Source organism: Prenolepis imparis, unplaced genomic scaffold (assembly GCF_030444845.1).
Source record: "Prenolepis imparis isolate NDT839.2.m4 unplaced genomic scaffold, iyPreImpa1.0 SCAF_5, whole genome shotgun sequence".
In the NCBI taxonomy this organism is placed as follows: Eukaryota; Metazoa; Arthropoda; class Insecta; order Hymenoptera; family Formicidae; genus Prenolepis; species Prenolepis imparis.
In genome coordinates this window covers 14,018,572-14,045,798 of record NW_028141163.1, presented here as the reverse complement: position 1 = coordinate 14,045,798, position 27,227 = coordinate 14,018,572, and the positions used below count along the sequence as shown (strand labels likewise).

Sequence of the window (27,227 nt, the reverse complement as noted above, 5' to 3'; positions counted from 1 at the left end):
ATAACTAATTAAAATAAATATAATTATACTATATAGGTATTAAAATATATCTCAATAATAATAAATTATTATATAAAAAATGACGTATGCAATAAATGTAATGCAATCATAAAAATGTGTTAACTCTTTATCTTACTGCTATTAACAAATATTTTTAAAACAATACTCAAATTTTTCTGTTTTTTGTATATGTATACATTTTTTTGTAACTATAAAAGAAGTATTCAAAAATTGATATGCAAATATTTATTACATATTTATACATATTTACAGAATATTATATATGTAAAAATTATATTTTACATACCTAGTATACATCTACTATAAAACTCTTAAAATATAAATTTCGATTCTCTGGTACTTAATATTTTATCTACCCATTCTGCCCGTTTATTTAGTAATTCACTTTGTTTCTGCAAATTTTCAACAGCACCGACATTTTTTACAAGAAAATGATTTATAAATAATCTAAGACTTTCTCTGAAAGTTTGCAACTTTGGAGATAAAGATATTCTCCCAAATACTTCTAAACAGGCGTCTTCATTTTCATGTAATAATATTCCTAACATAATTTGTCGTATAAGTCTCATGGTTAATTTATCTAATTCAGTAAATTGGATCACCTGTAATTATCAAAAGTATATATATATAAAGAAGTATACAAATATAAATAATATAGATGACAGAAAAATAAATGTAAAATATACAATATAGGCATTTACGTACTTTTAAAACTGAAAGAGGAAGACTTTTGCCTAAAAATAGATGAATCAAGAACTTTGCCAGATTTGTTAGCTGTCTTGTATTTAAATCTTCTAATGTCTTCAACTTATCCCACAATGCATACTGTATAGTTAGCTGCATAATTAAGCATAATTATTTATTGTAGAACAATTATAATCATATTAAAATAATTTTATGCATAAAATATATTTATGTACCTGATATTTTCTGTCAGAGTCACATAGCTTTTGCGCCAGTATGGCATAATAAGGATTAAATTTTTTCTCTTGAATGCAACAATTGAAGATAACATAAATTATTTCTCTTTGCTGCTGATTTTTCAAACCAAGATGATGAATCTTTTCAAACGCATCTAAATAATCTTCGGCTGTCACTAGCACGCAAAAGATATCTCTTCTGACATCAGTATTCATCCTTTGTTTTCGTGCCAACTCCAATATTTTCTCACTATATTTTTGTTTTTTGTCTTCTGAAGCATTTTCCAATTTACCAATATCCTTGAGACCGGACCAGGCTGATCCTACTATCCACCATTTTCCTCTTTCGTCGACTAAGGAAGAAGATACATTCTTGGTATAATTTTGATATTTATTTTAAAAAATGATACTTTTTTCATCATATTATATAATATTATTTAATATTATTTTTCCCACATTACCTTCTAATAAATCTTCTAGAGTTACATTAAATTGTGTAACACTATTACCCTTATGGATAAAATTTTTTAAAATTTTCTTCAAATGTTCTATCTGAGATGGATCGTATTGAGGTATTTTGTTCATGTTATTATTTTTTATTGCCAGTAATACGTCCAACATAAATTTGACTCTTGAGCTACAAAAGAAACAGTACATATCAGAAATATAAAAAAATATAAAAAGAAATACAAATTTATATGTGCAGTAATTAAGGGAAAAGCAATTCAGCAATAAATATTTATTATATTGAAAAATATAAAACTTACTTTTCCAGAGTAGCATTGTTTGCCTTTTGTTGTAAATTTAATATCAATTCTTTCAATGCAATTGGATCATCTTTTCTTAATTGAAAACCCACTGTTCTTAAAATCAGTAAAATTAGTTCAATCTCTTTCTCTGTGAATTTTACTATCAATTTCTCTAATATTTGATACAAAAGCCGATGGCCATATACCTAGAAAGAATAAAATTTTTTTAAGTAGTATACATAAAAACTATCGTTATTAACAATATTTTACCTTGAAATTATAAAGATGTGAAATTATAAGGATTATATTATCTAATTCCTTATTCTCAATACAATGAGGGTCTTCCAACATTTGGTGAAGCTTTCTTACAACAGTCAATAAAAAATGTGCACCAACTTCCGTACCAACATTTGCGTGTAATATAGCAATCAACATCATATGCTCACATATAAGCCGATCCGGAGTTAATACTGGTGCAACTATGCTTTCTATCATTAGTTTAAATAACAGTACATTCATGTTGTTACGACTATTTGACATGTACATTTCCTCTACCTGCATTAAAAACATTCAAAAATAATCAATCTTTCATCAGCCATGAGAAAGAGAATAACATCTTTTTAAAAATATTTTTACAAATATATAATTTACAATTGTACGAATTGATAATTTCTAATTATCTCTGTGTTTAATTACACATATAATTACATATGCATTTATAATCAAATACCTGATTTCCAATAGTATGCATATTTTGCTCTGCCAATCTATTCAGGATACCTTTCAATTGTTTTTCCAATCTACGAGTTTTCTCATCACCGACAGAGATATCTGTGCTTGTAACACGTGCAGCAGGTGGCACATATTTCTTTGATACAATATTGCCCTTCTTGTCTCTTTGCCTACCATAAATATCTTCCCACAAATCTTCATTATCATTAGATTGTTCTAATGTGATATGTCTTGACTCTTCATCCTCCATCTCATCCTCATCATTTGCTGTTGGATATTTCTCAGTGTTTATATCATTTTTCTCTTCTGGAATATCTTCACTATCATCTTGATCTGAATTTTCATTAGTCAAAAGACTTTCATTGTCCATATCTTGTTCAGAATCTTCATTATTATCTATATTACTTTCTCTGTCAAATTTTTCATCTTCATCCTCAATATTATTTTCAGCACCAATAGCTATATTCAAATCCTCTTCCAATTCTGTGCTGAATCCAGTTTCTAATAATTGCTTCTCAGTTTCAACTATGTGAGTCCTAGTCTCAGAATCACAAAAGTCCAAAAGATCTATGTAACTAAATGTTAAGGATATATACAATGTTTGAACAATTGATATTATAATGATGTTTAATGTATATATATATAAAAATATATTCCAACAGTTCATTCAAGAACATATGACATGTGTAAAAAATTAATAAAATAATAGTATTTTGAGGTAATCAAATTTAAAAATTTAACATTACACATATTTAAAGAAGGACATGTAATATGTACAAACATATACACAATAATATAAAAATAATAAAAATTTTATATTTGTTAAAATTTATGTATTTGGAATATAAGTTTATTAACTATTTAAATAAATTTTGCCAGACATGCCATAGTTATGCAAAATATATCTAAAATTATATTATTAAAGGTGCAAGAAGAAAACATGCATGTTAAAACTTATAAAGGATACAATCTAAACCATCCGATACGAAAGACTTTGGAGTGGATTTGCTCTTCCGTTTGTTCAACTTCAATCGTTTCTCCAACTGTTTAATCATTCTATCCTCATCCACGTTGGCTCGTTTTAATTGTTTCATTTTCTGTTTTTTCGCATTAATTTCCATTCTTTTTTCCTTCGTATCTTTAGACCTTGGTCGTTTTTGCGCTTTCGTTGATGGTGTTTCTTTAATCTCGTTCTGTTCTTGTTTTTGATTTCTCTTTTGAGAGAAATACGCTGCCCTGTTTATCTTCTTTTGTTGCCTCTTTTCTTTGCGTAACGTTTTACGCGTTTTCTCCGCTGGTTTATTCTTGATTTTACGTCCCATTTTGCACGTAAAAAAGTTTACAGTTTCTAACAATATTTTTTTTGTGTGAGAGGCTTCCAACTGTTATCTCGCACACATTTGCATCTAGAGTTTTAAATAGTTGAAAATATTAAATTATTCTTCCTGTTTCAGCAATAAAAAAAATAAATAAATGTTCTAACCTCGATTCTTTACACACGTGTGCCAATCTTCGCGCCTACAATATGCAATCATGGTAACCAACAATCATGGTGCATGAATATCAAGATACGATACGTCAGTTCAAAAACGGTCGTCTAGAATTGCGTGCGAAAATCTATCAGGAATGCGTTCGGAATTTCTATTGGTGGGGGATAACATTTAATTGACCAATGAGAACAAAGGAATCCTTCCTCGATTGATCAAGCAATCAGCTGTTCTGATGGGGGTAGATTTTTGAACGCAATTCAAATGACTAGGTGCGCGCCCAATAATTTTATTAATTTGAAAATTGCACTGTACTTTGTCCGTTGCAGAAATTGCGTTTCCTGTTGTAGTTTCCACAAAACTGTGCAATTGTATGTTCAGGCAGATTTAGGCCTGGGTAGAGCGAAGGGAAAAGAATAAGCGATAGGAAAAGGTAGAAATCTAATAATTATATATATATAGAGAGATTAGAAAAATCTCTAATTTATTTTTTAGTTATTGAGCAAGAAAATCCGAAAGATCCTCTTTCTAATTCTAAGATAAATCTTCCATAATGATCACATCATAGCAATTAATTTGCTGATGCGATATTTGCAGTATTTTATTAATATTATACTAATTTTTTTTCTTTTTTTAGTACGTGGAAAAAAATTAGAAATAAATTATATTTAGAAATTTTGCTATAGATAAAGTAGCTAATTATTACAGCTAAATAATCATCGATTAAATTAAGCGAAATTTTGAAATTTGATCAGAACTGCCTTCTCTAATAAATTAATTATTCGATCTTCATTATTATCACATATCTTTTATTCTAATTATTTGTTATAATCTTGTCTGCTATTTATAAGTACATTCATTTCTAATATTCTGAATATTTTTGTTTTCAGATGTTTTATCCTAGTCAATTACTTGTCCATCCACAAAAAACTGAACTATCTGCTGCTTGGTTTGCTGCAACGTTGAGCAAATCAGTATTTAAGAAACGCTATAAGTATGGTACGATAAACAAGATAAATATCACAAAACTTTGGTATATTTATTATTTCTATTTCTACATGTAATATGCAAACATTTTTAAAAATTTTGTTTCATTTGTAATTTTTGTTTCATATTTTAATTGTATTATTAGCGAAGAGATTCAGGAAATAGCGTGCAATAAAAATAAAAATGGAATTAAATTCAGCTTATATCTATTATCGCAATTAATGTGTGGTATAACAAAACTTCATTTGTATCAGACTACATATTATGAGAGTAAGTTTAGCTTAATATGTATTTAAATATTGCTAATTGTTTACTGTTTAATTTAATATATGCTGTATAATTTAATAATATAATCTTATCATTTATCAGAGTATCTTTATGATATTCAAAAAAGATTTGAGCCAACGGAAGAAAGAAAAGAACAACCTTTTGATGTAATAGAGGATTTTGACATTGATGATGATCCTTTAAATGTGTCTTTGATGAAAGAAGCAAATCTTCGATTGGATGAAAATTTGCTTTTGTCTCAACACCAAAATCTAGAAAATGGATTACAAATAATAGTAAGTGCTGGTTTTTATACAAATTAATTAGATAATGAAGAAATATATTTCTGATAAATTTTGTCCTTAATATTTGAATTTTTGAATTTTGACTTTTTGTTAATTCCAAGTCTTAGATTTTGATCGTATAAACTTTACTCACTTCTAGATAATAGATTTTGATTTTTTTTTCATTCATGCAGAGAACAGCAGCAGTAGGCCAAGATTTTGGTGCTTTGATCGATAAGGAATTGAACTTTATGTGCGAGCCTAATACCATGTTGTTAGTTTTCAATTCCTGAGCCTTCCTCTTATGTCGTAATAACTTCCTTAATCCCAATTTAATGAAATTTTTTTACAAAGTGTAATAATGAAGTAGCACTGTTTATTTCATTATTCTTAATTCTTCTTTGTTTTTGCATCTTGATATTAAAATTAATTTGCAGCATATATTTTATACAAAGAATGACATATTAATGTTTTGTCTTATTGTAGAATGGAGAAAAGATTGTGGATCACACCTTACAGTAAAGAGAGAGATGGTACAGAGATAATTGAAGATGTAGAAATGACAGAAGGTATATAGATACATAAAATATAACATTATACATATATTATCTTTTATATTTAAATCAAATTATTTATTTTAATGAAGAGGTTCATCAAGAGAGATACTCGCCTATGACAATTCCTGGTCCAGCATTGGTGAATGTACCTGAAACAAATGCTAAATTACCTTCGACCCCACAAAAACGAGAATCTCAGGATCAGTCACAAGTGGATACACCTACAAAAAGGAGACGTGTATGTGTTTATTTATGATAATAATTTTCTGTTTGGGTTAAAAGATAATGTCATTATTTTGAGTCTGTATATTGGAGATAAAGGGTGAATGAGAATTAATGACTTGAAAGTTTTGAAAAATTAAATACTTATTTTATTTTGTTTATATAAATTATTTTCATGTTATTGTTTTATTTGCATAGTTTTTAATTCTGATTCTTCAATCTTTTTTATCAATTTTTTTTATTTTACAGTTATCTTTTAAGGAAATGGTTGTGCCTCTTACAGAAGGTGTAACATTAGAAGAGATAAGAGCACCAATTTCACAGCAAGTAGAATCAGACGTAGAACTGCAATCCTTAGAAAGTTTCTTTGCAAAAGAAAAATCGAAAAAGACTACTGATAAGAAATCCACTTTGAATGATGAGCTGTGTAAAAAATGGTGCCGTAATGTTAATATTTGGTGCAGAGTAAGTTTCTAAATTATATAATTTTGAAGAAAATATTATATTTACATATATAAACTTGATAAAGTTTAAAAGATAAAAATTTAATCTTTTAAAAATTTTTATTTGAAGGAAAATTCAAAGTTCTAATTAAATCTTTTGATTACTTTTAGCAATCAGAAATAGTGCAAGTACACGTTACACCAGTAGAAAACCTTTTGACTCAACCTTCGCATAAGAAATGTGCAGCCCGTTTACGTCTGCTTTTTAATAATCATTTTATTACCAGACCATCGAGCGCAGACGAAAACATTGTGTCTACAGAACCGATACAACGTAAATTTATATTCAGACATTTATTAGATATAATTTTATTGTATTGCCTATTATGAGAGTAAATTTACACGCATCTTCACTTTTAGCGGAAGAACCGTTGCGTGCGGAAGAGTCAACAAGGCTCAATGTAGAATTAAGCGGACTTGGAAAGAGTACTATGATTATGAATGATGGTTCTACTGTAGTTCATGAAGTATCAGCGATGCCACCACCAGAAATGACAGCACCAGATATGATTACTGCAGCAGAAGGCATAACAAAAGAGTTTGTATTATCAGTGATGTGAAAACCGATAAAACTAAAGTCTTAGTTAAAACCATAATTATAATAATATATTTACATATATAATAAGCTATCAAAACAAAAAATTTAAAAGATTATTTCATTTAATTCTTAATTTTCTTATTACTTTAATGTCTCTTAAATCTTTTGATACCTCTTCAATGTGTTTCAATATTAATTTAATTAATTTTATTTTCAATATTTTTAAATTTCTTAATATCTATATTTATGAAATTAAATTATTTCAGTATCACTAAACACGAGGAGAATAAAATACGAAATATAAATGAGCTTAATGAAACGTTAGAGGACATAACAATTTTACTGGAGCGACAACAATTAAGAACTGATTTTATTTTGGAATCTACTATGCAGTACGTTAAAATTTTTCTTTTTTTTTAAAAACTCTTGACGTAACAACTTTTATACAGATACTTGAAAGAAATAATAATTATTAATTGGAAGGTTCAAGAAAACAAAATTTGTACTACTTGTTTTAGCTTAACAATTTCGTTTTTTTGTTCTACGAGACTTGGCATGTTGTTACCTCAAGCTTAATTATGAGCTCTACGAAGAAACTACTAAATATTTCATTAAAATATTTTTACTATTAGCAGCTCAAGCAGAACTTCGCAAACTATACCTCTGACACATCACGAGATTTTGGCTATGTTAGAGACTTTATGGTGCGACAAGGAGTATATTCAGTTTGATGAGCTCATGCCCGACACATATTCAGCCAAAGATAAGATTAAAGCCTTCATGTTACTTCTTGGTAAGTATTTAAATCATCGTCATGTTTGTTTAAAAAAATAATCGTTAATTTTCATATTTTATTCTTTCTTATTAATATTATGTGATAATTATACTTAATATTAAGATAATCACACATGACGACATATGTTGTGAATGAGACGTTCTCATTCTAGCACTGCACGCACAGCAGAAGGTTGTTTTGACACAGAAAGACTTTTATGACATTCTATACATTTGCAAATACGACAATTACTCCGATGATTCTCAACTTTCCGACAACTCAATGATGCAATAATAAAGCAATTACATAATTGATATATATATATATATATATATAAACAATTACTCTAATCGAAATAATATTAGAAATTTAGTTATATAATTAATATAATTGTTTATATAAATCGATATTAATCGCATACAATGTTTCTAGGTGTTTTATAGGTTTTTATAACGATTATATTTAACATTATTTATCTTTTATAGTTATTTTTTTATATTAATTTTAATTCTTTAATAAGCTTTCTTAGTATTGCCAAACATTATTGTTAGTTTTATTCGGCAATATTTTAATCATTGAAGATTTTAATGTTTTATTTAAAAAAAAGATTTTAATAACATCATCACATTTTCATTTTTTAAATTCGTTTTTCATTATAAGTGATTCATCATTATATTAATGATAAATATCCAAAAAGTGATCATTGTATTATTTTCTTTTATCATTGTATTATTATCTTTTATAAAACATTACTATATATATATATTTAAAATTTTTACTTTTAAATATAAAAGTTGTCAAGTTTTTTGACAAAAAAAATTCAAAGTACCACATAGAAGTTTGTTTTAAATATATATAAAACAAATATTATAAATGTTTTAATTGTTTGAATTTGAATATTTTTAAATTTCTTAATATCTATACTTATTAAATTAAATTATTTCAGTATTACTATAAACGCGAGGATTATTTATCAGAAAAAAATAACATATATAAATGAGATTGATGAGACGTTAGAAGATATAACAATTTTATTGGAGAGACAATATTAGAAAAATGATTTCATTTCGGAATCTTCTGTGCGGTACTTTAAAAAAAATTTTTTTTTGTCAAAAAACTTGACGTAACAACTTTTATACTTGAAAGAAATAAAAATTTTGAATATATAGTAATATATAATATAATTATAAATATTTTAATAAGTTTGAATTAAATATTATAAGTTTTTTATTTTAAGTACTTTTTAATTTATACATATATATATATATATAACAATTTCAATTGCCGGTAATTCATTTGTGTACACTTATTGTTGGGTTAAAATGTTCTTCAAAATAAATACTTTCAGTTCTGTGATTTTCAAAATTCATTGGTAATAGTGCTAGCATGTATTACCTTTGTCTAACATTCGATTAACGAAAAAATCATCTCTTGTTTTTCCAAGCTTCAAAAAAAAAGATTATTATTAGAATTATTTTATTCCTAATTTTGGATCACAATATAAAAACGACGGCTTAAATAAAAAGATCAAAAATATATTGAAGTCTCACACGCACGAAAGTTTACTTAAAAAAATTTGCCATGTATGTTTTCTTGATAGATTAGAATAAGAAATAATCAGATAATAATAATAGATGTTACACTCGGCGTCATTAATGTCGTCCAATAATGATTCACGCATATTTACATAACATTTTTTGATTCTTATATAATCAGAAATACATATATGATATACTTTCATATAGAGATAGATATATTTTATTCATATTCCATCTTGCTATATATATTTTTATTCTTATATCTCAATCTAAATTAGAAATTTAAAAATCTATATGAATTAATGAAATTAAATGTTGGGAAGAAATTTAAGAGTTCTATTCAAATATCAATTTCATGAAATCAATAATGATATATGTATCTCAAAATAAGACACTGCGTATCGTAGTTTTTCTTTTTATTTTTTTCTCTGCAAGTGTATACATATTTCTCAGTAGATCGTTTCTTTGGCGTATACAAATTTCCGAATTGTTGAAGTTGCCAAAATGGCTCTTTTTATTAAATTTTTCGTCGTAACATCGTTTTTATTTTGCTCCACATTTTTTTTATTTTAGTTACTCGAATGGATAGTCTTGGTTTTACAATTCTATTTGATGGATTAAGACATTTACATATATATGTTTCCGTTTTCCAAATTGATCTATTTTACATTTTTATCCAGACTGTTCAACGAATAGTCTTCTTTTTATGATTGTGATTGGACGATGAAGTAAAACATGCACATATCCTCTCTTACTTCAAAAATTATTCGTATTGGCTCTAATTATTCAAATGGAGTATATCTTATCCTATAGGGAATAAATGAATTTTAAAGAATTGACAATTCTTAAACAATTCTCTTAATTTCAGAAACTAATCCGATTTTTTACAGAATGAATTTTTCTGCCATTCTTTTTGTTTCATCCATTTCGTGTAGGATATAATATTGCGATATCGACTGCTCGCATATATTTTTTTATCCTCCAAAATGAGCGCGCAATCGTGCGTCAATCTCGAAAAATTGCATTTTAATCTGATTCATGTATGTACATACATATTGCATCTCTACGCGATAACTCGTTATAAATAACTCGTTATAAGGGACATATATCGTGAATTTTCATAAAGTTCCTATGAGACCTATCCACGTTAATAATGCCTCAATAAAAACAGCCGACGAGATAATTTTATATAAGCATTTTATATAAGTCTTTATCTCTCTTTATTTAAAAAAAAAGAAAAAGAAAAAAACTGGAAATATATAGATCATTATATGCATGTCTTCATTTTTTGTGGCATGATCGGAAGTGTCGCTTTTGGTCCAAACGACTGACCGTTTACTTTCTTTGGCAGAAATCAATATAAGCGTACTCGGTTCACGTTAATCTCAGTCTCACGTTACGGAAGAGATTTTCGAGATGAAAATGAGACGCCGAATTTTCGACGAGAAGCTATATGGCTTTATCGAAATCGCGCTTATGCTATTACGATCTTCTTCTTGATTCTATCTTCGAATAGATACTACGACTTTCTGCGTACGCATGATATTTTATAATCATTGTGTATTTTATAATCACATTGATAAGATGTCGTTTCGTGAAGAGTGTTTATTTACATAGTTAAGGCGCTAGTCGCTTATTCGAATTCGATCGATTCGTAAATACTATTTAATATAGCGCACAAATACGTTCAATTAGGATAGAAAGGAGCACATTTGTGTCTTCCTTGTTCTCCCAAATTTTTTTTTCTAACGTTCTTAAGTATACTAAGCTAGAATTGGCACCATTTGAAAAATTGTTCGCGTGGAAAGTCGATTTTAAAATCAGATTAATTCGAATCACATCGCGCACTTAAAAAAAAGATTTCAAATCGAAAAGAATCCAAAAAATTTGGAAAATAAAATTCGATATTTTCGAGATTTAGAATATAATTCAATACAATAAATGCCTTCTATTTTTTTTTTTTTAATTAATTGACCTATTTTTTTATTAGATTAACATTTAACGCTGCGAAAACGTTGCAACATTTTTAAAATCTTTTAAATTGTAATACTCTCATTCCTGATAATAATCGGTCATCCTTACATTCGTACATCGAATGGCTCGTTAATAAATATAGATCGCACTAATAAAGCAGAGGTACTCGTATGGAAGAGTTGGTGTTCACCCTGTATATTAATAGTTGGTCATCGCGAAAGTAATGGATCGGTCAATCACACTTTTTTTTTATCGTATAATCACGTTTCGTAAGATAATATAATCATAATTCGGTGATAGAAAGAATAGAAAAATCGTAATTCGGTGATAGAAAATGCTATCAAAAACGTATATATAGTTAATTATCAAATGTTTTTCCGTCGTTTTTGGATTAATTATACACAGTTGAAAAATTTTTGTTAAATTTAACAGATATCCCAAACGGTCCACAGAAATTTTTGTGTTAATTTAACATAATACGGATATGTTAAATGGTGACACGAACACTGTGTTAATATTTTAATTTAACACAAAATAAATGCAAACCCCAACTAATTTGAAATAACGTTAAGAATTTAAGTTCAATAAATAATTTGAAATAATTTTATGTAAAACTGTTTATAATAATTCTGGTACTCTAATAATGTGAGACACGTTGAGACACGTCTGCATCGAGAAGTAACAATAATAAATGAAGATTTGTCACCATTTATATTATCGAATAAAATCAACATTTTTTCTGTAAACTTTAACAAGTAAATCTTGTCACTAATAATATGGAACAAATATGTTAATTATTAAATTAAATATTAAATTAATGTGTAAAATTAAAAATAAATACACATTGTTATTTTTATCCCTTTTTTCAGTTGTTTTAATAATTTAATAGTTCAATAAACACAATAGCATAATTTGAGTTCAATTAACACATGAATGTATAAAATATTTAACATAAAAATTTTTTAACAAGAAAATACAAACTTTTCAACTGTGTATATATATCGCTGGTATAAATTTGGTGTTTTCCGCAATATTCTCGGCCACGAGACGTACGTGGTACATACAGGGTTACGTGTGTACGAGAAGGCCTTGTTTTATATATAATATATATAATATATATATATATATATATATATATATATATATATGTATATATATTAACGGCAGTATTTTTTTGGGGCAACGCAGATGTAGCAGTAGGTGAGACGTTTCTTCAACGAATACACCTGAGAGTCTGTCTTCTGTTACTCTCTTTCTTCTTGTTTCTCCACTTTATCGATTAAATTGTCTGACATATATTAAATTCTACCATCCTTTTTCCGAAAAATTTCCATCAACGACGATAGTTTTAAGAAGAGATTTGTCATCTCTCTCTCTTTCTAAATAACATTAAATCGTCCGGCGAAGATACCATGTGGAATCAGCGAATCTCGATCATACGTGTATGGTGAATTCTTGTCTTTCTTGCTCCTTTCTTTGCTGATATCTGTAACAGACAATGCGCATGCGTCCTCAATACATAATTTGATTGCTAATGTATTGTTGCAATTTTCATTATTTTTTTCTCAAGCGTTCGATATTTCGAAAATGATAATCAGTAAAGCAGTAGTTTTTCGCAGACGAATTAGTAATTACGAAACAAAAACACATACAGAGAATGCTTTCTAATTATTCCATCTTTCGTTTCATTAATAATCGATATTAACTATAAAGTCAAGTTAAAGTTTCGCGAAATGTCAAAATCTAGTTTGAGAGATATCAATATCTAAACGCTCTTTTTCGCTTCAGTTTCATTATGGTGTATAGCGCGATGTACAGATGCTTGACGTCATTTAAAACACTACATTCACAAACAAGCTTGTAATTTTCGGGAGTTTAACTGGTCTCGACTACTTGGTGCTTAACATGCCTGGTTTACGAAGACTCGTGTCGATACCTAGCGAGCATAGATTCGACGGCCTCGATCGGGAGTCTGCCCAAACTGCCGCCGTGACGGGTCCCGGCTGACAAACCCTGCCATTCACGATCGCGTTCACGTTCACGTTCACGATCACGATCACGGTCGCACTCCACGTCGCTCAATTCACGGCTGTCGCTGAACCCGCTTGGCGGCAATAGTGTCATGTCCTCTACCGAACTGTTGAATAGACAAAAGAATACATTTACCAAATGGGAAGTTGTCTAAAAAGTTGTGAAAGACCGTAAAAAAAAAATCGATAATCATAATCGAAATTTTTATTTGTTAAATAATCCATTTTAAGGTGTTTATTAACTAATGAGTTCATTATCAAGAATATCTCTGATGTTATCTAGATTCAATACATAAAATAAGATTATTTTAGATATGCGTGAACAATTTTTCATCGATCATGTAAAGATTCAATCAATTGAGTTTTTTATTGATAGCAGAAATCGTCGTATAATTTTCTTATAATAGCGTATATTAGAACATCTGATATACTTCAACTTCCTTATTGTACAGAATACGAGGCTGAATAAAGCGCAATGATGCGAATTTATGTCTATCTTTGGATTGTATTTTTTTCCAAATAATATATACCGTGACATAAATACATCAATGTAAATAATTTTTAATAACTAATTGTAAGAAAATAATTTGCATTGTTGCGCCTTTTTCTCGCGTCGATGTGAAACTGATGAGAGATTAATATATCGAAAAGTTAAGACTGAGTGCTATGTGGAAACAAACAAACCTTGGCTACCTGCGAGTAGACCGGCTCGGTTGTCGGCTTCGTCGTCTCGCGAGTGAAGGCGAGCCTTCGTTGTTAGATTCCGTACTCGATTCCACACCTCGCGAAAATACATCTGTAAAGAATCGTGTTTGTAAATATCATTTATCCATACATGATATCCTCTTCCTCGACATAAGTCATATTTCTAAATAATTTTTCGAAATATTAATCTATATCGCAAGAATATATAAATATAATTATTTATATATATTCTTGATATAGATTATATATTACCTCTACAAGGCTTTACTGGCACCCTATAACTAGGCCCGGCGCATTCGCCGCAAGGACTTCCGGACGTGTCGCTGCCGGAACCTTGTCGATTTGATCGTAGCTTGCTCTCGGCTTCCGCAATGCTCGGAAAGTAACGTTGCTTGTGCCACCTTGGTGTTTTTGACCTGCACGTGAAAGAACACCAGAGAGAGGAAGAGAAGGGGAGAAAAATAAAGGCGTAAAAGCGAAGTGAGAAGTTTTAGTTTTACGAAGAGCCGGCAAGCTAAAGAACGATATGATTCTGGAAGAAGCCAATTACCTTTCGAACTCCACGCTAGATCTCTCGTAATCGATAGTATTGATGTCCTCGTTCTCCAAGTGACCAAACGTTTTGAACTGCATCGTGTAATCGAGTGTCGCCGTTGTTACCGAACGGTTCTCTCTTCCGGGAACGCTAAACGTAGCATATGGACTTATCTCGTACATTTCTGCAAAGTAGATATCAAGACATTTAGAAACTGCATTCAGGAAACAAATAATTTATCGCTACATAGACAGATATACATACCTGATCCGTGGTCGGTCGATTTGTGATTTTCTTGCTTTACGGGCGAACTAGTGTAAACCTGATGGTTACGTCTGTTGTCACGTTCAGCCGTCGATTTGAGTTGCACTGTCGACATACAGCTGGACAAGTGATGATGCTGTTGTTGGTGCTGTTGTTGTTGAACCATTCCTAATCCTGCCTGTTGCTGCTGCTGGCTCGGTAACATTTCGCCTAAATAGTTCGCTCTGCCGAAGAAGAAATTAATGAAGCCTTCATGCTGACTGTTGAAATAAAATTTCGAGAATTCGAAAGGATTATGTTTTACCTGCCGTTACGTTTGAGCATAACATATCCCAGAATAACCGCAGAAACGACCAAAACGATCGCGCAGATCAGCGGTACAACGACATATAAAACTTTGTGATTGGGTACAGTTTTTTTGATCTCATCCTCCATTATCAAATCGTTGGGGGGACCAATACTGACTCCGCTCAACGTAGTCGTGGCGAATTCCATTTGCGTTTGAGTCGAGCCGGCATCGTTGTGCGCTGTCAAACGTAGACTATACCACGATGCCGTCTTTAGATCACGAATTACGAGGTTCTCGGTCGCTCTGCTAGCCACTAAAATCCAAGGTTCCGTGCTGATTCGTCTGCGATATTCGACGGTGTAGTGCTGAATAGGACACCCTCCGTTAGGCCAGGATGATAAATTCAATTTCACCGATGTGCCGTTTGCCGAGATAATATCTTTCTCCTTAGGCAATAGGGGCGCTGAAATATAGATTGAGAGATGCACTTAAAATATTATTCCTTTTTTTCTTTTAATAGCTAAATTATATTAATTGAAACTTGATGTGAACTCAAAAACTAAATAGATATATTTTATTCACCGGTGCCTTTCGTTGTTGCGCTGATCAACGGACTTGGATCGCCGGTGTCGACGCGATTATGTGCCGTTAAGTGTGCCAGATAGGAAGAACCACATTTCAATCCAGAGAGTACAAATTCCATCTGTTCAGGAGACAAAGCGATTTCTTCCCATCCACCCTGATCCCTCTTATAACTTAATACATATCCTGGTAAAAAAAAGAATCAGTATACTATAATATGTATATACAGATGAGTGATATTCGTTGTTAGTTATTTTTTTAATTATTTAATTATTAGTTACCTTGTATAGTAGCACCGCCGTTGTCGGGATTATTCCAACGGAACCTGATACTATTGGTTGTCGTATATTGTAATTCCAACGACGGTGCTTTGGGTGGCATCACCACGACTAACGAATAGGTGATGGAATCCTCACCAAATAAATTACTAGTTGAACAAGTATAATTTCCCGTGACCGATTGTTCCAGTCCTGAAAAATACGATCGAGAAATAATGAGAATTTAGAGATTTCTCCATTTTTTTTAAAGATTTATAAACATAATAGTTTCCTGCAAGTGACGGGGGACAAAAGGGAAATTAAATTAAAAAAATAAAAGAACACTTACCACGTATATTGAGATGTCCATTGGATGTAAGTTCGTAATGCCTACCAGTGGTAATTTGACCGTTTCTGAAGGTCCAGATAGGTCGCGGTGTAGGATTTCCCACCACCAAACACGACAGCACAACCGATGATTTTACGGCTCTTCTTAATACTTGCGAGAACGATGCCACTCTAGCGGGAGCTACGGAATGAGTGTTCTACGTTCTTATACGGTGAAAAAGTTTTTTTTGTTGTATGATGACCGGTATATTCGGCAAGATATAAGGCATGCAATATATGTAAATTAAAGCATGTAAATTAATAATATGTAAATTAATATATGTAAAAAAAATTAACAGCTAAATTCTAAAAGTTTACATCCAGCTTTTACGAACACATGATTTCGACATGCACCTCTGGTATTCGTTGTTTGCGTAACTACGGTAGTTTTTTCTCCTTCTCCAAGACCGGTTGTTGCTGACACCCAGAATTCGTATGATTGTCTAAAAAATTAAAAATCGATCCGTAAAAAAATTCGCAATAGGACAGGGAGGTACATAATAATGAAATATCTGTGTGTGCACCTTTCCACTAGATCTCGTAATTCCATTGTAAGGGTATCCGTGAGCGATAATGGCGGTTCGTGCATCGTGTACGCATTATGATTGTTAGAACCGGCTTCTCTGCTGTATACAGTGTATTTTGAAACATTTCCGTTGGGCTGCAACGGTGGCAACCAAGAAACCAATATGCTCTCCGTCGTTAACGCCAGCGCTTTAATACCAGCGGGCGGGCCTGGAACTGTGACAAAAACAGAATCATCGTCGCGTAAATAACTTACTTCTTATTGTATCTATCTTATTGTACAAGATAACTAGAGCTTCTTTCATTTTACTGAAATTATAAATTATATATCTCACCATCCTCTTCCGTCATGCAGAAGATCGATGGACTCTGCGCTCCGTCACCCGCGCCCGTATAAGCCAACACCTTGATAGAATAATTCGTGTATTTGTACAACGTGTGCAAATAAGTCTCCATGCTAGAAGTTCTTTTTACTTCACCAACCGTCGATATATCCACTGTAGAAGGATAGGAAGAATAAATTAAACGCGAATATTTTATGAAGTTAATTTTTTAATGCAGGAAATAATCAGCATTTCGAGCGACTCACTGTTATCAGTAGGAACCGGTCTATAATAAACTTTGTATCCTTGGATAATTCCACCGTGCTGATGAGGTGGTGGCGCTTTCCAGGTTACTTTGACACTTTGGGAAGTTAATGGAACGCATGTCACTTGAGTCGGTGGCGTTTCTGGCACTGCAAAACAAAAATTTGAGTTTAAATTAATATTGAATTAAATACTGAACACTATACGTTTGAACACATATACACGCATGGTTCTTATAGATACAATTTCATTCTTTTTGTTCTTCTTGAGCTCATACCTCCTTCTTGAGTAGTACCCACAATAGGAGCGCTAGCTGGTCCACTGGCTATACTGTTGAAGGCTCTGATCGAAATGTCGTATTTTGTAAATTTTCTCAGACCAGTAAGCTGCACCTTTGTCGTCGCCCAACCATTCACGTTCAGACTTTTACTTTGATTAACACCCGAAGTCGACGATGAATGTTCCGACCATGTTACTATGTATCCTTGCAGATCTCCATTACACGATTCTTTCGGAGGTGGCTAGAAAAATGAACATGTCTTTTGATGACATTCTTTTTTTCGAGCACGATTAAAGTTGTAAAATATAATTTATTTATAATTTTATAATATTATAACATATTAAAAAATCGTAATCATCTAAGTCTCTGAATCGACAACATTACTTACTTGCCAGCTGACCATGAGTTCTCCAGGTCCGGCGGATTGCACTTTGATATTTTGCGGCGGTTCTGTAGGTGCTGTTATACAAAGAGTGGTTATACGATATGGTAAGATTTTGGTCATACGATCGCATTGTCACACGAGGCGTTTTACCTTCCTCCTGAGTCTTTGCTACGACGGGTTCCGTGGGTCCGCTCGCATCGATGGAGTTTATAGCGAATATTCTGAAGCTATAGGTGACGGCCGGATGAAGACCGCCGACTAGCGCTACCTCTTGATCATCACCCGTGGTCTCGAATGGAGATAAGCCTAGTAGAATTGATACGAATTACGCGGATAAACGGACGAATAGAACCGCGATATCGATCGGAGCATGTGGGACGAACCATTTTGGGTTGGATGTATAGAATTACCGCTATTGGAGCTTCCTGGCGTGTACGTGACGTTGTGCGTTTTAACGGGATTCCAATCGTCGGTCATGCCGTGGCTCACAGGACAATATTGTATCATGTAATTTCTTATAGGGCTATTTCCGTCGAAGGCCCGCTTCCATAATAGCCGAATCGATCGAGAACCGATTTCTATTACCTCGAGTCCGGCTGGAGGATCCGGTCTCTCTGTAAATTACATATATATACACTCACACACACACATATATATATACATACATGTGTAAAGCAAAATCTTTTCTTATCGTACACGCTGTGATTAGAATGTAATTATTGATAAAAACTGACACAAGAGAGCTTACAAATTTAAAGAGATTGAAAATATATAAAGACGTCACTCTCACCTTGGACTGCTAAATAAATTAAATGTTCGCTTCTTCCGTAAGCGTTACCAGCGGTGCATCGATAAACCCCAGAATCTTGCCGATCGCTATTCGCGATAGATAATTGAGACTTCAGGCCATTGTCAGTCTTTATTTGACCGATGCTTAATCTGTGATTGCTCATATCTAATCGATCGCTGTTGTGCATCCATTGTACTTCTATAGGATTATCGCCGATCACAGTGCAATCGATCGTCACGGATTCTCCACGGCAAATCGTAACGTTTTTACTCTGAAACTCGAACCTCGCCGGTTCTGCGAAAATGCGGATCAATTTTGGATTTCATTGTGGCTTTGCTTCAGTAAATTTTCTAAATTTTCTAATTTCTTTATATATACATATATTATCTTGATATTTTTCAACAAAATAAAAAAAGATTACATTATTTCCTATTTATTTAATAATTATCTTTAGAATATAAATCCAACAATTTTGTGATTGAGGAAGAATTTCTCGCGCATTATATGTATACATATATTCAGACTTAAAAAAATGGTGTTATTTTGTACCAAATCCGCCGCTATATACATAATTTAGTTTACAATTTGTAATAGCAAATTTTACATTCTTACCATGCACCGACACGTATATCACTTTGCTTAGTCCCGATCCGATGGCATTGTTGGCTCGACAGAGATAGTAACCCTCATCCTGTGGACCGGCTGAAGCCGTCCACAAAGACCCATTAGGCAATATCGTGAGTCTACCGTCAGAACCATCGACCAGCGGCTGATAGTCGTTGGACGTTCTGCCCCTGGCACGGAGCCACGTAATATGCGGCGGCGGAAAACCCTTGGCCTCGCAATGGACGTTCAGTGGGTTTCCTAGAAGGGTCGCCACGTCTTGCGGTTCGAATATCCATTGAGGTGGTACTTTTACCAAAAGTTCCGCCGTATGATTGACCTTGGCGGCGCTATTCGTGGCTACGCAGGTGTATTTGCCGCTGTGTCGAAATGACAGTTCCTTGAAGACGAGCAGGCTGAAAAACTCGGCGCCTCGCTCTTCGATCTGCGGAGGAGACGCAGTAGAATAGGATTTATGAAACACATAAAGAGTATTGCGTTATATTTTGATTGAAAAGTGTTTTATTTTGATTAAAAAATGCATAATTCTCGAAACAAAAGAGAAACGAAAGATATTCTCTCTCTCTCTCTGCATATTGTACGACCGGTATAAAATCTGGTATAAAATTCTCTTATATTAAAATTTAATCTCACTAGATTCACATTTGTTTAAAGAGCATTATTCACGGAGGATGAGTATCCTCTAATAGGACTCTTATTACTAGGAAATACGTATATTTTTTCAAGAGGAGAAATCACGCGTCGAGAACACGTAGAAGAAGATTATAGAAAATTATTTTTTGTAGCTAAAATATGTGCATAGTTTTAAAATGAAAAATTTTAGTTTGTTTTAATTTTTTGCTTTTATCGCAGAAACATAGAATATGATGAGAAATTATCGAATTATCTCGTCGTATAAACTTTACGGGCTGAAATAATATGCTTACGCGAAGGGAAGAAGGCAGCGGCTCGCCGTCTTTCAACCAGGAAATGTAGATTGGAAGATCGCCCGATGTCACGCTGCACGTCACTTGAGCACGACTACCTTCTTGCGAATTCGCGGGAAAACTGAAGGGACTCATTACTGGAGGACCTGCGAAATGCCCAAGCGAAAGTATTACATATATTGCCCTTATGTTGTCATTTTTTTCTCTCACTTCACATTTTTCTACATTTATTTTTTCATAAATATGTAATAACGTTGAAAACTGTTACAAGATTTTCTACGAAAAATGTTAAAGGAGCGATATTTAACTTGTCCTCGAAAATATATAAATCTATTAATCCCATTCATCTAATTAGTTACATCGTTTAACTAGTCTGATCAAATTTCAATTTCGCTACTTGGCTCGTTTTCACTTACTATTCACATTTAGTAGTATATCTCTGTTGGCGGTTTCTCCAGAACTTGCCCGAATTATACACGTGTAGGTACCACCATCGCTTGGATCTACCGTCTGGATTGTAAAGTGGCCTTCACCGTTGACCCGTTGCCTGATGTCAAAGGGCAACTCGCCACCATTTCTCGTCCAGGCGACCGATGTGATCGGATATCCTGAGTAAGGACACGCTATTGTAATGTCGGCACCGGCGATGGCGCGAACTGGACCGATCGATCGGATGTATGGAGGTCCTAAAAATGGTTTCTTATTATAGAACGGTGTCGAGTTCAACTAGCTTCCAAAAGCTAATCAATTCTCGTGCTTATTCTCGTCTCTTCCTTGTCAATATTAAAGTTCCAAGTTATATTGAAACTGTTCTTAATACAATAAATATTATATATATATATATATATATATATATATATATAATTTTAATATAAATCTATATATAAGAGATTAATATGTATTTGATTCAATAGAGGAGTTATATCAATTTTTCACGAAAACATTCAAGTTTATCCGGTGAAATTTTTGTTCCATGCTTTCATATTTATTTTACTTAATATGCTTATACATTTATGTATTTAACATAAAATTATTCTCTGCATATATAACATGTGTGTCGTACCGTAAATATTTAATCTAGCTTTGTGCTCGACAGTCGCCAGAGTATTGGACGCTACGCAAGCGTACAGGCCGCCATCCTCGGTACCCGCGGATGAAATGTTTAAGTGACTGATCACGTCACCGGATTGATCCACATATTGGCCTATCGCGTATCTGCGCGCATTAATTCCCGATTACAAGTTAGCGCGAATATAACGCTATCGATACTAGTAGAATATACGGGTGTATACGATCTATATATACCTGTGTCCGGTCGCAATCTGACTCAATGGTTCACCGTCGAGTAACCACGTAAAGGATGGCGTCGGTGAACCGGTGGCGGAACATCGCAGGGAAACCGGTGGTCCCGGTCGTAGCGCTTGCTCGATAAATGTGTACTGCAGTTCCGGAACCGTGTCTGAGAAAAAGTTGTTTTTGTCAAAGATATCCTCGGGCAGAACAAGTCGGAACAAGGTAGACTATTTTGTTTTTCCGAAGAAACACAAGATTATTTTACATTTTACACGATAAAGAAAAAAATCAGTATGATAAAAAGAAACAAATCAGTATGATTAAAATTGGAGTAAAAATTTAAAGGTACATTAATTATATAAAGGGAGATGGAAACGAGACGAAAATATGAGAGAGCGGGACTAAAATGGATATTAAAAGCGTTCGCTGACCTCCGAGCTTTAGTTCAGCGGTGGCCTGAGCATTTTCCTTGTCGCTCCTCACCAAACACTGATACATCCCTTTGTCCCTGCGACCGACGGAGCCTATCACGAGCACCAAGGGAGCCAACAATCTGATCCTCGTGTCCTGCGCGGTCAATACTGGCACACCGTCGTGTAGCCACTCAACGCTCTCGACCGGATATCCCTCGACCGTGCAGTTCATCGTGGCGGTCTCGCCGGAATTAACGACCTGCGAATGACGATGAGCGCATCTATCTCGTGGTCGGACCATCTATTCGCGTCTATCTATAATACAATACGCGATTTATGAATGAAGGAATAATTTTTAATGCCCCTTTTAATTTTTGCGCCCCCCTCATGGTGCGCGCTTATTATCTTCAGTACTTGTACTTGTTGAGTTATATTCAATGTGACATTTAGCGTGCAATTTTTGATATATATGTATATATACGTTTTGATGTAGATCCGTTTTGAATTTATCGAGTATTAGTCAATCATCGCTTTGCGTTAAATAGTAATTTCATATTATTGATGTTAGCGTTAATTAATTATCGCAAATGAAACTGTAGCTTACGTAATCAAACAAATTATTTAGCTTAACCTAGTTTTACATTACTACAGTGAAATGTGAGTACTATAATTTATATGTGGATTTAATATCTGATTTTCGAGCTTATCGGGGATAAACGATTTTCATTAAATTAAATGATAATATTTAGCTCGCACGATAGAGGCTTAACAATTTTTCAAAGTATAAAAATTTTCTTTCTTTACATTGATTTTTAAATTTCAAGAGAAAAAATATCTCTTTTTATGTACAACGAACTGTTCCACCGTTGTAGTCGTTAATTTTATTTTATTCTGCTAATATATAACTTGATGCATTTAAAAGAAAAATATCATCCGTTTGTAGAGAATCGAATCGTCCGAATTTGTCCGTACCTGTACGCGCGGCTGAATCCGAGCGTTTAGCTTTGAAGTGACCGACAAGTGCGTCTCCGCTCGTTGCTCGCCAAGTTGATTGCTGGCCCGGCAAACGTATCTTCCAGCATCCTGCGCGTCTACACGACGAATTTGCATTAAATCACCCCAAAGCTGGATACGACCGAACGACTCGACCGGTATCGAGTGGCCTGCGACAAGACATTCGGATGTATCTGTCCTGTAACGATCATGTCTGCGAAGTTACTTCGATAATTGTATAGCATTAGATTAGATTCACAATCAAACATTGAACCCCGGATAGCATTTTATAGCGTGGACGGAGAGGCTTCTGTTTAAAAAAAGGCATAGTTTGACAGAATATTATAACGGCACATTCTATCTCAAGTATGTATAGCGTCTTTTTCCTCTCTCTTTCGCGATATAATATATTCATTGCGCGACAAGGCCTGTTTAAACGTAATACGGTATCCGCGCTATCGAGGAATCGATGTTTGAACATGGATGGTAGTTTGTTCGGCGCTACCGTTACGTTAACATAGCTTATTCGGTAAACATTCCCCTAATTAAACCAACCATTAACATCGCGATACCAGGTAAATTGCGGCGGCGGGCTTCCTTGCGCCGAGCACGTGAGGTGAACGTTGGAGCCGCTTTCGGCGGAAATAGCGATCTCGGATCGTTGCATCAGTCGCGGCGACATGGAACCAGTCGGTTCTACAAACAAGACCGAAGGATGATACGAGTATCCCAAGGAAGGGAATACATGAATAAGTGGTGAGAAGCGAGAAATCTTTTCTTCTGGCTCTATTATAGAACGGAAGTTAAATTTTTTCTTCACAGAACCTTCGAATCTACTCTTCGCGAGAGAAATGTCCGGTTACCCGTGACTGTTAAAGTAGCGGGTTCGCTTCTCCTCCGTTCGCTGGTCAAGGCATGCAGGGTTAAACACGAATACGTCGCTCTGCCGTCTTCTGGTCTGGCGGCCCTAATATGAAGATCACCCTGTGAGGTAACTACGAATCTTCCGCCTGTGAACAAAATCGAGTCACATATATGTATAGGTCGAATATACAGCGTGTCTCGGACGTTTTATCTCGGTTACAGATTCTCTGACAAAATTAATATTGAGTTTTTTTTTGTTTTTTATCGAAACAAAAAATTATTAGTTCTTTTAGCAGGTATATTAAGTGCCTTTTCTCTTAAATTATTTAGAAATTAATTAAAAAGAAGTTTCAGGATTTTACAAAAAGTAATTTGTCAAATCTCTCTAATTTTAAATTATTTGTAATACTAGAATAACATAAGCGCGCGTCATTCTTCGATTTTATATTAAAAAGAATATTTAAAAAAAAAATAATATAAAGTTTGTTTAAACTCAATTAATATTTTTTTATAGAAATCAGCTGACTAAAGCGTACATTTGCTAGTTAAATTTTTAAATTAAAATATGTTATAGAAATCAGCTGATTTCTGTCAAAAAATATTAATCGAGTTAAAAAAACTATAACATATTTTATTTAAAATATATTACTATTTTAATTTTTAAAACATTATTATTTTAAAATTTAACGCTTTAATCAGCTGATTTCTGTCAAACATTATTAATAACATTAATTTGCTAATTAAATTTTAAAATAATATGTTAAAAATATTAAAATAGTAATATATTGTAAATAATATGTTATAATACCTTATATCGACGATTAACATTTTCTGACAGGAATCAGCTGATAACTGTCAAAAATATTAATCGTGTTTAAAGAGGCAACAATACTTGCGAGAATCGATTAAACATGCCTTTTTTAAAAAGAAATAAGAATTACTAATGTTTCGATGTCAAAAATATCTGCGAATCTTTTTGAAGCTAATGAGCTTATATATATAGATATGACAAGTAATTTGAGGGATATGCAGAGATCTATAAAGAGATTAAAGCTACAAAAATTTCAGCGTATAGTTTCGCGAGTGTGCTATATCGCTGAATAAAGATTTCTCTCATCACGATCACGGTGAGGAAATGCTTCTCTCGACTTCGCGATTTATTCCACTTCCTTCTATATCGCGGCAGACTGAGCGAAAATACCATTCGACTTCTCAGAATTCAGAAGCTGGGAAATATCAATAATAAATCCTTGAACGTGCGCGCGCGATTTTGCTCAGCAATATTTTCTCTCGTATTTCAAGTTTGCGGAAAAGAGAGAGAGAGAGAGAGCAAAGGGTTATGCAAAATCCTCAGCATCTGTCGATGAAACCCCTTCGGATCACGGCCGCGTACCCATCAGGCGTGAAATTTTCAATTTGGCTCAACCATCGGACAACCATCGAGCAGCTACGGTCTACCGACTTGCTAAAACCGTCTCTGACTATTTCGGAGATTGACCTGCCAGAATTTTTTTCTTTTTCCCATCATATCCGGAACATTACGAGTTTTCGCGCGCCGTCTCTTGTCGAGGATAATTAACGTCAAAGATATATTTTCTCACTGAGAATAGCCTTTTTTGTTACATTGTTACTTTCCGATTGATTATTGTTCGAAAGATAAAAGATTGCAAATGACACATGTTATTTCATTTCAATATCTTATAATTAATAAAATATTTAATTTCTACACACAATATCTTTATTATTTTTATCGATTTGTTTTCGGTAGTTGATTATACGTTTCAAGAGAGGTAAAAATCCTGTAGAGTAGCTTCATTTTCGAAATTCTAATAAAAGTACTAATTAACATATGTAAGAATGTCGAACATTTATTTCAGTTTTCTTCAAAATTGTGTTAAATTTCATTAATCTCTGCGAACAATATACCCCTTCTTAGTCGTAGTCCGAATAACCCGAATAATTCTAATGATGATATATCTCTGTGCTTGAAGATGTATTCACCACGGATTCCGAATAGTTCTCCCTATATGATGTCTAACAAGAACCATTGTCATAGATTCGATATCGTTATGTGTATGTGTGTGTGCGCGCGCGCAAGTCAATGATAGAAATGTCATGTTCTTCCCGTACAACCGGAATCTCATGTCCTCGAATCAGAGTGCGATATTCGCGACATTATGACATAATGGTTATTACGAAGACACTACATTACAAACATGTATACTGTTAAGTATATATCTCTCAATTTTTCTTTATAGAAAATTGTATCTTTCTTTCCCTCTTGTCTTTTCTTCAGCATAACATTTCTCGAATTCTATTATGAAATGAAATACAGAAATGAATACTTGATAGATACCCGAGTATAATTATATAAAATATAGAGATCAATATAAGTATCTTGAATATTAATTCTGTAAAATCTGTTTTACATCGAGTGACTTTACTTCTGTTCCTTCTCCGAAAAGAATTAAGGGAATGAAGGAAAAAGATGAGAGGTAACGATTCTCCCTCTGCATCTTCTGCGGAAGATCTCTTGTACCAATTCACGCGAGAGTTCTTTACGAGTGCGACTCCGGTTTATGTCACTCGGTTGACTCGCTTCCGTTCCTCTCCTGCACCGACAGATATCCTTAGACACCCCCCGGTTGACGGACAACGCGAACAATCGACGTCGTCATCTTTGAGACGCGATACGGACACCGTCACCTGGCGCGGTGATAACCGACGCGAGAACGTCGAAGGAGAAACGCATCCCCTAGATGTGCGGATGCTGGCTTTCGTACATACGGCGACGCGCAATGTTAGCCGCCTAGTTACGAAACAAACGTATCAAGCCCCGACATGACGCGATGCCTCCCATGATATTCAACGGCACATATTGTACGTATGTATATGTATATGTATATGTATATATATATATATATATGTATTATATATATATATA

General features: G+C 33.1%; 3 protein-coding genes and 1 long non-coding RNA gene across 11 annotated transcripts in view; 1 reads left to right on the top strand and 3 right to left on the bottom strand.

Moving 5' to 3' along the window:
- Window positions 1-250: 250 nt before the first annotated feature.
- LOC145935872 (nucleolar MIF4G domain-containing protein 1) lies at window positions 251-3,977 on the bottom strand. Of its 2 annotated transcripts, XM_083037598.1 has the most exons (9): window positions 3,906-3,977; window positions 3,390-3,828; window positions 2,421-2,989; window positions 1,961-2,245; window positions 1,709-1,896; window positions 1,403-1,578; window positions 942-1,294; window positions 727-858; window positions 251-623 (listed from the first exon to the last, which is right to left on the bottom strand). In XM_083037598.1, exons 2-9 carry the CDS (start codon window positions 3,742-3,744, stop codon window positions 333-335), a joined length of 2,349 nt encoding a protein of 782 aa, XP_082893724.1. In that variant the 5' UTR covers window positions 3,745-3,828; window positions 3,906-3,977; the 3' UTR covers window positions 251-332. The 2 variants fall into 2 exon arrangements, with proteins under 2 accessions (XP_082893724.1, XP_082893723.1); XM_083037597.1 differs by having other exon boundaries at window positions 3,390-3,952.
- A 1,294-nt stretch (window positions 3,978-5,271) lies between these two features.
- LOC145936248 (uncharacterized) lies at window positions 5,272-8,053 on the bottom strand. Its single transcript, XR_014425360.1, has 3 exons — window positions 7,929-8,053; window positions 5,602-6,153; window positions 5,272-5,435 (listed from the first exon to the last, which is right to left on the bottom strand). It is a non-coding gene; the product is annotated as an uncharacterized LOC145936248 (long non-coding RNA).
- Window positions 5,557-8,339, top strand: LOC145936247 (uncharacterized). Its single transcript, XM_083038263.1, has 9 exons — window positions 5,557-5,721; window positions 5,934-6,016; window positions 6,094-6,242; window positions 6,476-6,691; window positions 6,841-7,003; window positions 7,090-7,267; window positions 7,534-7,659; window positions 7,900-8,060; window positions 8,215-8,339. Exons 1-9 carry the CDS (start codon window positions 5,636-5,638, stop codon window positions 8,334-8,336), a joined length of 1,284 nt encoding a protein of 427 aa, XP_082894389.1. The 5' UTR covers window positions 5,557-5,635; the 3' UTR covers window positions 8,337-8,339.
- Window positions 8,340-9,992: 1,653 nt separating this feature from the next.
- The window catches only part of Dscam3 (Down syndrome cell adhesion molecule 3), a 97,110-nt gene continuing 79,875 nt past the window's right edge, over window positions 9,993-27,227 (bottom strand). The window contains exons 7-34 of one of the 7 annotated variants that reach the window (XM_083037866.1): window positions 24,283-24,429; window positions 23,975-24,115; window positions 23,399-23,589; window positions 22,445-22,685; window positions 22,026-22,179; window positions 21,784-21,935; window positions 21,137-21,406; window positions 20,721-20,866; window positions 19,783-20,218; window positions 19,171-19,464; window positions 18,764-18,994; window positions 18,531-18,686; window positions 18,384-18,454; window positions 17,993-18,236; window positions 17,718-17,864; window positions 17,464-17,625; window positions 17,128-17,344; window positions 16,958-17,046; window positions 16,566-16,745; window positions 16,241-16,429; window positions 15,960-16,145; window positions 15,393-15,840; window positions 15,089-15,312; window positions 14,840-15,008; window positions 14,542-14,705; window positions 14,278-14,380; window positions 13,464-13,691; window positions 9,993-13,040 (exon numbers count right to left, since the gene is read on the bottom strand). In XM_083037866.1, coding sequence (XP_082893992.1) covers window positions 13,469-13,691; window positions 14,278-14,380; window positions 14,542-14,705; window positions 14,840-15,008; window positions 15,089-15,312; window positions 15,393-15,840; window positions 15,960-16,145; window positions 16,241-16,429; window positions 16,566-16,745; window positions 16,958-17,046; window positions 17,128-17,344; window positions 17,464-17,625; window positions 17,718-17,864; window positions 17,993-18,236; window positions 18,384-18,454; window positions 18,531-18,686; window positions 18,764-18,994; window positions 19,171-19,464; window positions 19,783-20,218; window positions 20,721-20,866; window positions 21,137-21,406; window positions 21,784-21,935; window positions 22,026-22,179; window positions 22,445-22,685; window positions 23,399-23,589; window positions 23,975-24,115; window positions 24,283-24,429 — 5,375 coding nt within the window. In that variant the 3' untranslated portion in view covers window positions 9,993-13,040; window positions 13,464-13,468. Of the gene's footprint in view, window positions 13,041-13,463; window positions 13,692-14,268; window positions 14,381-14,541; window positions 14,706-14,839; window positions 15,009-15,088; window positions 15,313-15,392; window positions 15,841-15,959; window positions 16,146-16,240; window positions 16,430-16,565; window positions 16,746-16,957; window positions 17,047-17,127; window positions 17,345-17,463; window positions 17,626-17,717; window positions 17,865-17,992; window positions 18,237-18,383; window positions 18,455-18,530; window positions 18,687-18,763; window positions 18,995-19,170; window positions 19,465-19,782; window positions 20,219-20,720; window positions 20,867-21,136; window positions 21,407-21,783; window positions 21,936-22,025; window positions 22,180-22,444; window positions 22,742-23,398; window positions 23,619-23,974; window positions 24,116-24,282; window positions 24,430-27,227 lie in introns of those variants that run through there. The other 6 variants (XM_083037863.1, XM_083037864.1, XM_083037865.1 and 3 more) reach the window with 6 other exon arrangements.

Coding starts and splice junctions, on each gene's coding strand:
- LOC145936247 (XM_083038263.1), top strand. CDS start 5,636: ATGCAGAGAACAGCAGCAGTAGGCCAAGATTTTGGTGCTTTGATCGAT. Junction 6,243..6,475: donor CACCTACAAAAAGGAGACGT/GTATGTGTTTAT, acceptor TTTATTTTACAG/TTATCTTTTAAGGAAATGGT. Junction 7,268..7,533: donor GCAGAAGGCATAACAAAAGA/GTTTGTATTATC, acceptor AAATTATTTCAG/TATCACTAAACACGAGGAGA.
- LOC145935872 (XM_083037598.1), bottom strand. CDS start 3,744: ATGGGACGTAAAATCAAGAATAAACCAGCGGAGAAAACGCGTAAAACG. Junction 1,579..1,708: donor AACAATGCTACTCTGGAAAA/GTAAGTTTTATA, acceptor TTTCTTTTGTAG/CTCAAGAGTCAAATTTATGT. Junction 859..941: donor ACTCTGACAGAAAATATCAG/GTACATAAATAT, acceptor TTAATTATGCAG/CTAACTATACAGTATGCATT.